At 36.2% G+C, this 12,695-nt stretch overlaps 1 protein-coding gene across 1 annotated transcript; it reads right to left on the bottom strand.

The window, feature by feature from the left end:
- Positions 1–4,646: 4,646 nt before the first annotated feature.
- LOC132136750 (complement factor D-like) lies at positions 4,647–5,791 on the bottom strand. The gene is made up of 5 exons (XM_059547379.1): positions 5,693–5,791; positions 5,459–5,606; positions 5,247–5,385; positions 4,917–5,171; positions 4,647–4,828 (listed from the first exon to the last, which is right to left on the bottom strand). The coding sequence occupies exons 1-5, from the start codon at positions 5,751–5,753 to the stop codon at positions 4,670–4,672; spliced, it is 762 nt and encodes a 253-aa protein (XP_059403362.1). The 5' UTR covers positions 5,754–5,791; the 3' UTR covers positions 4,647–4,669.
- Positions 5,792–12,695: the final 6,904 nt, after the last annotated feature.

Below are 12,695 nucleotides of genomic sequence, written 5' to 3'. Positions count from 1 at the left end.
TATTTTTTTTTCACACAGGCAGTTCAAATAAGTGAGCTAGAAGCCAGAGTACAAAAAGGGTTGATTTATTTTATAAAATGAGAAATACCGTTCTTCTCTCATGGCTGAAATGACTTGGGGTAACACTATTCATAACTCAAAAGAAAACAAAAGAAAATAAACAAACTACAACAATTCAATACCACTCTAAATGGATTCAAAGTAAACTTAACCAAATTAATTTTCAAAAGAAATAGATGCTCCAAACAAATCAAACTAAAATAATACAATTAGAGAAATAATAAAAACTATAAAAATAGAGAAATCTAAAATTCAGATTAATTAAACAGACAAATCATAATTTAGATCAAAAGAAAAACATTATAAGAATGACACTCCAAGTAACACCAGTCAATTGACTGGTGTTACTTGGAGTGTCATTCTTATAATGTTGGAGTGTCATTCTTGTAATGTTTTTCTAGGTTAACCTAGAATCATAAAATGGGAAATGCACCACATAGGAGGAACAAATCAAACCCAAAGAAAATCAAACCCAATCAAACCATAATACGTAAAACACACAACCAAACAAGACCTCCCAATACAGTGATACAGTATACCACTTAAATAAGACAGGCAGATCTCACAAAAATGAATGCCACAAATCAAAACATAATGAATAAACAAAAAATAAAGCAACCAAATCCCAAATTCGGTGGGGAAAAAACAATGGCCACTTGGCAAGAAAGGTTTTGACCGGTAATCGATGTAAACCATTTAATTTTATTACACACACAACATTCTACATCAACAATCATATAAAAAAATACTCACATTGCCAGTATGCTAAGGCTCACTTAATGGGTAATTAAAATGCATAAGTCTCAAAAAAAAGTAAAAAAGCAGAAGCATTGCATTGCAGTCGTGACTCTACCAGCCAATAATGCTCCTAAAGATACGCATTTTAATATTTCAACAATGTATAATAAACTAACAAACTTGATCGTTACTTACGTCCGCTGGCCGTAACCAAGCGCACGCACACTATGTTCTCACATCAGTCATTGGTACAGGAGAAATCCTAAAACACATTTACTATAGTGAACGCTATTTTTACTAACATACATCTTGTTTAAGATCGACTACTGTTAAAACTTGTTTACTCACTCTGAATTGTCGGGCACAGTGGGTCAAACTGTTCTTTCAACGCGCCAGCAGAGGAAGAAACGAGAGCAAACGTTGTTTCCTTGACGCCCTCGAGACTTTAAACACAGCCTACCCATTACGTCATCTGCCCACTTGACAGCACAGCAAACTCATTCCGGTTACATTGTGATGCCGTCTCCCAGCACGATGAGACAAAACCAATAAAACCCATTATAATCGAGGCATTTGTTGCATCCAGTGGGGACATAATTACTGATTATAATGACTTATACTGTGTTTTTACATGTTGCATTACGTATTGTCATCTGATGTTTGCCACTATAATGACACTTCTGTAATGGTAACCATAAAATGATGTCTGCATTTATGAGCAGAGAAAGGACAAACAACAAGCGTTACTCTACACTGCTCAAAACTCGCGTTTGAATCATCAGTGGCAAATTCATTAAATATAAAAAATTTACTTACAGGCTGTGAGTCAGAAGCGCCAGACTGTCCTTGCAAAGTTGGAACTGCCCCACTTTATAGAAACAGCCTTTGAGCACAGACCCATTATAAGCTACTCTGGCGGATCAGGAAACAGTCCTCCATAAAAAGTGTCACACAGCATCACACACTGCAGGCTTGAGTGAGGAACGGCTGGTGGACTTGAGACTGGACTCTGCTTCGTTCACGGTGGATGCAAATCAACGTGCTGTGAATAATTAAGCAAAACGTCTTCTCATGACATCATTGTAAAGCCGTTGCTCAGCCATATTGGTATTCCCACTATTCCAATACATTCCATTGAATTAATAGGAAATCATACAAATTTAAAGAGAAACCACCTAACAATTCAGCGTTTTTAAATCTGAAGAATCCCTGGACGTTCTTACAATGCAAACACCCTAGGCCTTAACAGTTTCCCCTAAACAGTTTTCCCTGCTTATTAAAAAGTTATGTTCATTACACTAGCGAACATCAGATGAACATGATAAACATCAGATGGACAGGACTTCAACAAATGCCAAAGTGCTAATTCAGAAATCTGAAGATTTATGCTTTGTACAGTTACACATATCATTCGCCTTGTAGTTATTCATTGTTCATGTAATTGTGTTTAAGTGTTTTTATTCGTACAGTAGGCTTACAGCAAATTCAAAGATGATTTCATTAACGGCATTCGTTTTGAAGCATGTAATGATTTAAATGGTGGTTAAATTAATGATTGATTTAGCATATACATAACATTTTACATGGAAAGGTAATGCTAGTAAACATATTTGCATAATCTTGGAGAGCTGAAAAAGATGCTGCTCAATCAGGACATTAAAAATATACACATCATAATTTATTCGGAGAAATAACTGACTACATAGAGTACGGACTTAAAGAAAAAACTTTATTTCCATATAATTCATGGTAAGTTAAGCTTTTTCATTTCAGTATAACATGAGCAATAATGTTACAGAGGCTATTGTATTATTCATTGTATATTCAAATCAATTTCTGATACTAATACTTTTATGTTTAATAATTCCTGAATAAATACTAAATAAGTAAATTGACTATATTTTGTGTTGTATCAATTAACGTTACGTTACCTGTGTCTGCAGTGAGCAGTAGCAGACACACTCACTTAAATATATTGCTTATCCTGCCTTAAAAGACCATAAACATTGGCAATAACATCTGAAGCAATTTACTTACACCTAACATAAAAACTAATCCCGTGTGACTTATTCGCTTCAAATCAGGCGAATTTAGGCCAGAGTTTTAGCTGTGACTCAGTGGTGCTCTCTGCCGGTAGGGAATAGTAAGTTGGCGGATCGAACACTTATGGTAGCTTCACTGCCTGTCGGCAGTTTAGATAACACTATGAACAATCCAGTCATTATATATAGATCATTGACTATAGTCCTTAGCCACATCACAAATTGTGACACCAAGAAGATGTAGATTTTAAACCCAGAAGATTAAAATAATGCAAAAGGCTTTGGCCTTTTTTTTAACCAGTTTTCTCCAACAGTTAAAATTATCAGATGCTAACCTAGTCTTCTATGATGTGTAACAAAAACTCCTCTGCTGTCTTGTGTTTCATGACCCTTTAAGGTGCAATACTGCCACCTGGGAGGTCAACCAAGTATAGCAACTGGAACATTCTGGGGTGACTCTGTACTGGTGAAACATTGGGATCCAGCTCAAAATGGACCTCACGAGTCAGAAATTTCACAGACAAGCTGAACACATCACTGTATTTGTCAATTAATTGCAAAACAAAAATATTCCCCTTATGTGCACTGTGCTTCACAGAAACTTCACAGACACATTCTGTGCCAATAATACATATTGTGAAAAGAGGCATAATAGGTGCTCTTTAAATCCGTCACGGGGTGGTTGGATTCATTCATGCACGTTAAAGATGTTTATTAAAAGCTTATTTCTTTTGCACATTCTTATTTACAGAATTATCATAATAGGCTGTATATTAACTTATTGGGACAAAACCGGTAGTTGAAATCAGACATTGATCACCCGTATTGCCAAAATGGCATGATCCTCATTTAGTAACACCTCTGTGACTATTCGACTGTGAGATTGGTAGTCGAATCAGGCTCATCCTCTCAAACCGTTGAATCTTCGACTTCGAAATCTTCGACAAGTGTGCAAATTGTAAAACATTATTTTAATAATATCGTTTACAATGTTCAGCTCTGGTCCTTTGTCTGGTCATGTTCATGCTCTGGCTGTTACGTGTTTGGTTTTCTTCTGTTTATGGTTTCTGTTGTTCCGGTTCATGTTAATTCCTTCAATAAGCTCATCTGCATTTAGATGCTCTCGCCTTCATTTTCGAATTCCATCAAGTGTATGTTGTAAAAACAATGGATGTTTTCACCCTCAAAATTTCACTGACGTGATGACTGCCCCTTTACCAACTGTAGCTGTTTTCACATTCAGTTACCCCGTTTAAAAAATGTGTATTAATGTCTTTGCATTGTTACAAAATACCAAACCAAGTGTCTGTTATGCTTGCTTGCCAATTTTGTTTATGTATTTATTTGAGCACAAAACACTTTATTACCCAAAATAATTTAAAAGAAGCTTGATACATTTTCAGTTATAATATTATAGATATACTGTCCAAAAGAAAGACAAAATGTCTAAATGTTAGGCCCAGTGTCATTGCAAATGCTACTTGGTGTGATATTCTGCATCTAATATAATCACATTAATTCAGTTTTAATCACTTCAGTGTCAGAAAGTGTCCAAACACATTGTATGACCACTGTAGAAAGAAGAGGATTGATACATTTAGACATTTCACTTCAAATTCTATTCTGACAATCATGATTATCATTATGAAGCATTTATATGACTTAGATACTGTTGTGGCTGATTGAATTTTAGTTACTTGAATCCTTATCAGAAGACTACTGTTATTTTATAGGGCTGCAATAATAAGCACCACTTACAAACGATGCATGACACACAGTTTACTTATTGAACAATTAAACAAACACTTAATTCTGTTTCATTGCAAAAATCACTCATCCTTTGCAATAACAGAGCAGATCCATGGAATATATGGTGAAATCTTTATATAAACTTCAGGTCGTTCAGGACTGTTGCAGATTTTTGGGTCACCAAAGGAAGTGACACCGACTGCAGTGTCTCCACAAACCAAAGGACCTCCTCCATCCTCCTGTGAAGAAACACAGATCAACACATGACTGAAATGATACAGTACTTCTCACGAATGATGGTCTCAATTCGATAATGTTTTTACTTACACTGCAGCTTCCTCCATCACCGGAGACACACATCATCTCTGAGGCTGAGAAATTGTCTTTCCATTTATTTTTGCATTCAGTGTTATTCATGATCTTCACTTCTGCTTCCATGAGATGAAAAATCCTTTTCCCTTTAAAATTCAGTCTTCCCCAGCCAGCAACACGGCAAACAGAATCAGCTTCAATGTCTCTCTCTCTTTCTTTTGGTATGGAAATCTTCATGACATTCTTGTTTTGTTCAACTTCTTTCTCTAACTGTAATACAAAACGTTATCATCATTAAAAGACATTGACTAATCATTTAATAACAGTCATTTGAACTACTGTTACCCTCAAAAGCATAATGTCATTCTGCAAAGTGTGCATGTTGAAGTCTGGATGCATGTGGTAAGACTTCACACCAATGCGGACATAGCCTTCATTCTGTCTTAGGTCATGTGCGCCAACCACAGCTGTTAGTTTCTCATTTCTGTGTAAGAAAAGCCATATTACTTTTATGATTTTAACTCATTATTGCAGTTTAGACTAAATTGAAGTCTTACTTCCAGCAATGCGCAGCGGTCATAACAAATCTATCAGAAATTAGGAATCCACCACAGATATGTCGCCAGTTCTTCTGAAGAGAAACCATGAAAGGTCTGGAGTGGGGTTTTGCTTCTGTGCCGTTCACTATACCAACATCCACATGAGCTGAAAGAGAGAGACTGTTGTCAGTCAGCTTATTCAGCAGATACAAATTAATATAATATAATATGCTGTTATAAAGTCAGTCTCACCAGTGAAGGTCAGGTGTGGCAACAGAGAGGCCAGCAGGAGCAGAGAGATGATGATCATCATGGCTACAGTAGGCTCTTACCGATGTACAATATATTAATATAATGATGGGTGGAGATAATGAGCTCCCCAGAAGCTTTTTTTTCTCAGCTTGTGATGTCAGTAACACTGATAGTAAGAAGATATTATTTGTGTTACTTCTTGTGTCATCTGCATCAAATTAGGTTTTATTAACAAGGTTTGGGAGGAGCACGATCAGATAATAATCCAATTTGGCACAGGTGCATCTCGTTTAGCTAACCATCTTAACTAGCACAACTAGCACAAATGACATTGTCTTCCAGATCAAGTTCCACCTGGAGCTTCAAGACGAAGCAAGTTTAGGTTGTGCCCCATTCTGACGCTTCTCACACTGCACTGCTTCCCTCCTCCTCTCAGCCAATCATTGCAGCACCTTCAGCTGCTGCGCCGCATGCAACATCGCCCACTGGCATGGCTTCTTAACCTCCATTTCTTTCAGCTCTTTCTCCGGTTGTTGATGCTATTGGGAGGCTGCCTCCGCTAGCCACTCAAGCTCAGCCACCTTACTCTTAACATTCCAATTTTCATTTTCCCAATGAATGGCCAGCAGCACCCACTGCAGATGCCCAAGAAAGCCTATTGGCCTCCTCCCTAATTTTCATCTTTCTCTTCCTCTTCTTATGGTCTTCCCCAAGCACCAGGGGTTAATTCGTGTGTGAGGCTGCCTCTGCACACGGTTACGGCCTCTCCCTATCTTCCTTCTAAATTCTACCCAAACTAAACCTCAGTATACTTTATTCACAGTGGCCCCTCTACCTACTCCACTGAGTGTTGCCACTCTGGAACCACTTCCTGTGCCTAATACCATAAAATCTAAGATTCTTGCAGAAGTTTCTAGATGTTTTTATTGGCTTTTTCGGTTTTCTGAGATGCTCAGAAAGTGCAATAACCCCTAAATTCAACCCCAAACTCCACCTGACAATCTCTGATTTGTCTATACTTGATAACAAAACTATTGCTTACTTCATTGAATAAAGTAGGATGGACCAAGAATCCAGCTGTCATTACAAATCTCCTTGCCTGTTTAGCATCAGACAGGGCTCTCCCTTCCAGTGCAGCAGGGCCGTTGCTCTCTTCAGCCACAGTGTGAGCCTTTCATCTGTCATTGAGTTGCGCTGCGTGCTCAATGGCAGACAGGGTTCTCCCTCCCGGTGCAGCAGAGCCACAGGCCCCCTCACAATCTAAAAATACATTTGCGTGGTATACAGTATGACCATTGGAGCATGTACATGAAGGAAGTACAGCCTCTGCTAGGCCTTTTTAACAATGGACTCAAGTTGATTGTCCTGAGAGATAGTGGTGCCCAGAAACCTGAATGACTCCACTGTTGTTACAATAGAGATCTACTTCAATTCATTTGGCCAGCAATCATTTCATAGATCACTACCTCACAACTGATATGCAGATAATAAATGATTAAGTTAGCTTACTCCTCATTGAAAATTATTTAAAACATTTAGTTATATTACACAATGAAAAGGCCTTTAAATAAAATTCTGTCTAAATTTTTTTATATGTCAGAATACTTTCCAAATATCAGTAATCAAAATAAGACCTTTTACAAAGAAATTTCAGAAACAACTCATTTAACACAAAATACGTAAACTCTGTTATTGTTGTTGTTTCATGTCGTATACCAGTCAAAAGAGATTTATTTATTTTATTTATATATATATATATATATATATATATATATATATTAGAAAATGGGTATTGTCTTAATTTACAGTCTCCTCTGAGATGCGCCATTAATGCAGCATCTGATGCTGCAAGCTCGGTCAGTTTTTACTTTCACTTTCTGTAGCTTAATGAAATGACTGGAGTTTAAAACTTCTTCATGGGCATAACACTCATGCAGTTTGCAAATTGTTTGTGTGGCATACACTGGCTCGCCTTCATGGTTTAAAACTGAAATATTTTTCATTTTGCTAAGTGTTTGTCCTTATCACTAATTGCAAAATGATGGACAATGGTTCACATTTCCTGTGACAATAACATTATTTTTTATCAAAAGATCTCTCTCTTTCATTTAATTTTTTTGCGTTAAAGATTCAATGCTAAAAGTTCTACTTCCTCGCAGGTGCAGTGAGGGAAAAAGCACTGAGTTTATGGCAGTTGTTTCGTAGCTCTGCTTCAACTGTGAGATACCTTTCACGAGGGGCAACCAAAATTTCTGATATGTCAGAAATTCATCTGACTGCCTGTCGGGAGAGGTTTCTCAGGAGAGAAATGTCCAGTGGGGTCCCCTGGTAGCCCAAACACTGATTAAGGGTTAAGAAATTACAGCGGTTGATTGACCTGTTTTTAATTTATTCTTTTTATTGAGATTTTTTTAATTTGAGATTTTTATTGAGAGATATTTTTATTAATTCACTTAATATTTCTAATAATTTGGTGAATCCATGGAGGATATGTTGAAATATTAGTATAGACATTAGGATGCTCAGGTGAATTGCAGCATTTTCTGGACCCAAAAGATGTCAAAAGACGTCAGCTTGTGGTGTTAGTTACACTGATAGTAAGAAGATATTATTTGTGTTAGTTCCTGTCATCTGTATCAGCTTTTATGTGAAACAACAACATACAAAATATAAGATATGCATATGTGCATGTGGCTCTGGATGTCAGAATGTATGCGCAAGCATACTTGGCAATAAAGCTCTTTCTGATTCTGATCCTGAGAATTAACTTGAACCTGAACCCAAAATATACTTTCAGCTTAAATATTTAATTAAATAAACCATTATTTATGTTTTACTCAGCAGGCCTACATTTTTATTTGTGTTATAACTATCTCTCAATTTATTAAAGTTTGTTTAACAAAATCAGAGCAGGTTCATAACATTTCATAAAAACTGATGTGGTACAACATTACAGTCAAAATATTGGAACCACAGATGAGCTGATGACCAGAACTGTCAAACTGTCAAAAAAAAAAAAAAAAGTTAATAAGACTGAAAAGTTTGTCAAAATGTTCCTAAGTGCAGTTATAACCAAGTTGTGAAATATTTTAAATTAAGATAGGCACACATGCACACTATTTTCATTCCTACTGTCACATTTTAACATGGAAAGATAAAGGTCAATTAAAAAATCTTAAACTGCACCAATACCAATGGCAGATCATCCAAAATTATATTTGCTGATACTGATAGATGAGTTTTCTTAAGCCAATAATTTTAACACTTCTAAAATCATCGTTCAATGCGGCACAGCATAAGCTGCTAAATTCAAAACTGGACAGGATTCTGTTGATTTTATGAATGCAATGGCCATTTTATGTCATTTATTCTTACCAACATTAGTAAGTGTTATTTTTACATAAAACCTGCACAGATTTTACTGGTTGGGCTTTTCTTGCCAAACTGAAATGAATTGTTTAACTTTTCTTAAGCTTTTTTGTTATTCTGATATGTTGTTATTTAGAGTATTTCTATTTGTTAACCAAAGAAGGTTACATTTTTTTATAAAAATGATTAAGTATTACAGCTGTTTTAAAGCTAAAAGGCTGAACTATTATATGTTTGATTCAAATTGAAAGAATAAAGAGTTTAATTACTATTAAGGTTTATAGGGATTTTAAGATGTAGCCTAATTGGCGATTTGAATAATTAAGTAACTTGTTGAGTAACTAAGTTACTTTTCAGAGTAATTAGTAAAGTCATTTAAATACAATATTGATGATGTAATTAGTAATAGTAATTAATTACATCTTGAAAGTAACTTACCTAACACTGATTAAAAGTGAAATCTCTTTAACATCTTAACATTTTCTCCTAGACAGAAATGAGGTAACTTTATGATCAATATTGATGATGTAATTAGTAATAGTAATTAATTACATCTTGAAAGTAACTTACCTAACACTGATTAAAAGTGAAATCTCTTTAACATCTTAACATTTTCTCCTAGACAGAAATGAGGTAACTTTATGATCAATTGGAGACTTTTCTTGGGTCACCCATTTGCAGGGCCGTCACTACTGGGGTGAAATGTGGTGATGATTACAGGGGCCACGGCTGAAGGCTGATATTTTTTTACTAGTGGGTGCAGGGCACTATAATTCATTGAAGTGAGTATAGCCAATTAAAGTATACTGTGACATACCCAGATATTCTTCATACAGTGGACTACCATTAAAACTGATTAAAAACATTTGGGACCAAACTTTATTCAGACACTTTGACCTGACCATGTTTTACTTAAGTGATTTTTTCTATAATTGCTAATGGACCTTTTAACAACACAGACTGAACAAAATTGCACATTGCTTGGTAATTGGTCAACAAAGTATTGATAGTTGTGTACATTTTGTCATACTAACAGTTGTCTGACGTTTTGGTTGTTTGTAATCCATTACATACCTTTCTATTAGAGTTATCTGACATTATCAAGATGAATTTGTTCTAACAAAGTTTAAATCTGTGATATTTTCTTGTCATATTTTATGACCATTTTCTAAACTGTGACAATGTGAAAAATGTTGAATGTGTCTGCATAAATTTTGGTTTGACTGTATATTAATTTTTACAGTGAAGACTGTGCAGTGCTATTTTACATTTGATTATTTGGTTCCTACAAACACCTACAAACTTAAAAAAACTTAAACATTGTGTAAATAGCAAATAAATAAATAGAACGAAAATACAAATTAAACGATATCAAACAGGGCCCACTGGTACGACCTCCACTGGGGCCACCACAAACCCCAGCTACGGTCCTGCACATTTGTCGTCTTTAAAGCTTCTGAAGGGATCTCAACAACATCACACACTTTGCTTAGATCTTTCTCCTTAGCTAGAGATGCTAGATCTCTTACAATTGTCTCACATCTAAATAACATCACACGTTGTGCTCCATTTTTCCCTTAAGGTAAACTTTCTGGAGGTCTCATATTTGTCTCCTTCAAAGCTTCATAAAGTTGTTGCGATATTTTATGAGGTGTGCGACAAGTCAAGTAAAGTCAAGGCTTTAAAGGGAAAAGGGGGAAGATTTAGAATTTAAGTCTATATTATAGGGATTGATAACCCCAAAATGAAAATTCTGTCATTAATTACTCACCCTCTTGTTGTTCCAATCCCGTAAGAACTTCGTTCATCTTCAGGAACACAAATTAAGATATTTTTGATAAAACTGAGAGTTCTATTACCCGCCCATAGACAGCAAGGTTACTACCACAATCATGGTCCAGAAATGTAGCAAGGACATTGGTAAAATATGTTCAACCATAATTTAACAAAGCTACGAGGATAAAAATAACCGTGATCGTGGTAGTAACCTTGCTGTCTATGGAAGGGTCAGACAGCTTAATGTGTGTTCCAAAGATGAACAGAGCCCTTATGGGTTTGGTATGAAATGAAGGTGAGTAATTAATGACAGAATTTTCATTTTTGTGTGAATGATCCCTTTAAGAGAGAAATTATGTGGAGCACATGAACAAAGAATGAAACATACTTACAGGTTGTGGCCCATAAACAACAGCTTCTGCAGTTAAAGTGGGACAAGCTTTTGGGCGAATCTGGTGTTCTAACACATAATGCTACCTATCAGATCATGCTATTTACACTGTGTTTTTAATATTGTAAGATTAGGTTTAGAGTTGGGGAAGGTGTTGGCATCATGAAAGCTAAGACAATCTTTCTCGATTTGAGCATATTTATTTTTTTTTTTTCGTGGGAGTCAAAGTTCTTGAAGCAAAGGCGACAGGCTGTCCTTCTTGCACAAGACGGCACACAAGACCATTTAGGCTAGAGTCACTTTGTACTGTGATAGGCTCAGTAACATCATAATAGCACAACACAGGCATTGATGTTGCCAAGGATTAAAGCTTGCCTACTCTGGTCTCAAGTTTGAGCAGCTAATGCCAAGGGGTGTCTTTGTCATGCAAGTGCCACAGTGACTCGCAAACTCTCGACAAGTGAGGAATGAGTGTGGCTAAATAATTAGCAATCCTGATGAGATGCTGTACACCTTTTGCATCCATAGGGTTGGGCATGCCCATCATAGCCCTTTCTTTCTCTGGTCAGGCTTCATGCCAGTAAATTTAAGAATATGACCATGGCAGTGCACTTCGGTGACCTTTAATTGCAGTTATTTTAAAATAAGTTGTGGCTTGACTTCTCTGCAATACTCCAACAGGACCTGAACCTGAACATTCTTAACTTGCTGGTCCATGTCACCACATCCAACAACTAAAATATCATCTGCAATGGGCTCGATTCCCTTCAGACCTGGTAACAGTTCACTGTTTCCTACTCCACAGGGTCCAGAAAGTGGTCATGAAGCTGCTCTCCTGGTCCAGCTTGCACTGTGAAAAGGCATGTTTGGCATCACCCAAGGTGAAAATCCTTGCTTTAGGAAGTTTGTATAACACATCCTCCAAAGTTGATATATTGAGAGTGTGCATATTGTAAAACATTATTTTAATAATATTGTTTACAATGTTCAGCTCTGGTCCTTTGTCTGGTCATGTTCATGCTCTGGCTGTTGCGTGTGTGGTTTCCTTCTGTTTATGGTTTCTGTCGTTCTGGTTCCTGTTAATTTCTTCAGTAAAGCTTATCTGCATTTAGATGCTCTCGCCTTCATTTTCAAATTCCATCTAGTTTAACATTAATAGACAATGGACTTTTTTGCCCATGAAATTTCACTGACATGACCGCCACTTTACCAACCGTAGCTGTTTTCACATTCAGTTACCCCGTTTAATTTTTTTTTATTAATGTCTTTGCATTATGTTACAAAATACCAAACCAAGTGTCTGTCATGCTTGCTTGCCTATTTTGTTTATTTATTTGAGCACAAAACACTTTATTACACAAAATAATTTAAAAGAAGTTTCTAAATTTTCAATTATAATAATATAGATATACTGTCCAAAAGAAAGACAAATATGATTGGACACTTTCTTTTGTAGAAATGTTAGGC

The sequence above is a fragment of the Carassius carassius genome, unplaced genomic scaffold (genome assembly GCF_963082965.1).
Source record: "Carassius carassius unplaced genomic scaffold, fCarCar2.1 SCAFFOLD_83, whole genome shotgun sequence".
In the NCBI taxonomy this organism is placed as follows: Eukaryota; Metazoa; Chordata; class Actinopteri; order Cypriniformes; family Cyprinidae; genus Carassius; species Carassius carassius.
Note: the sequence above shows the minus strand (reverse complement) of the source record. Positions and strands in the feature narration are given on the sequence as shown.

What these genes read in the sequence shown, in the direction of transcription:
- LOC132136750 (XM_059547379.1), bottom strand. Translation starts at nt 5,753, where the DNA reads ATGATGATCATCATCTCTCTGCTCCTGCTGGCCTCTCTGTTGCCACAC. An exon ending in ACCGCTGCGCATTGCTGGAA is followed by an intron (nt 5,386 to 5,458) that starts GTAAGACTTCAA and finishes TTTCTTACACAG; the next exon opens with AAATGAGAAACTAACAGCTG. An exon ending in ATGACATTATGCTTTTGAGG is followed by an intron (nt 5,172 to 5,246) that starts GTAACAGTAGTT and finishes TTTGTATTACAG; the next exon opens with TTAGAGAAAGAAGTTGAACA.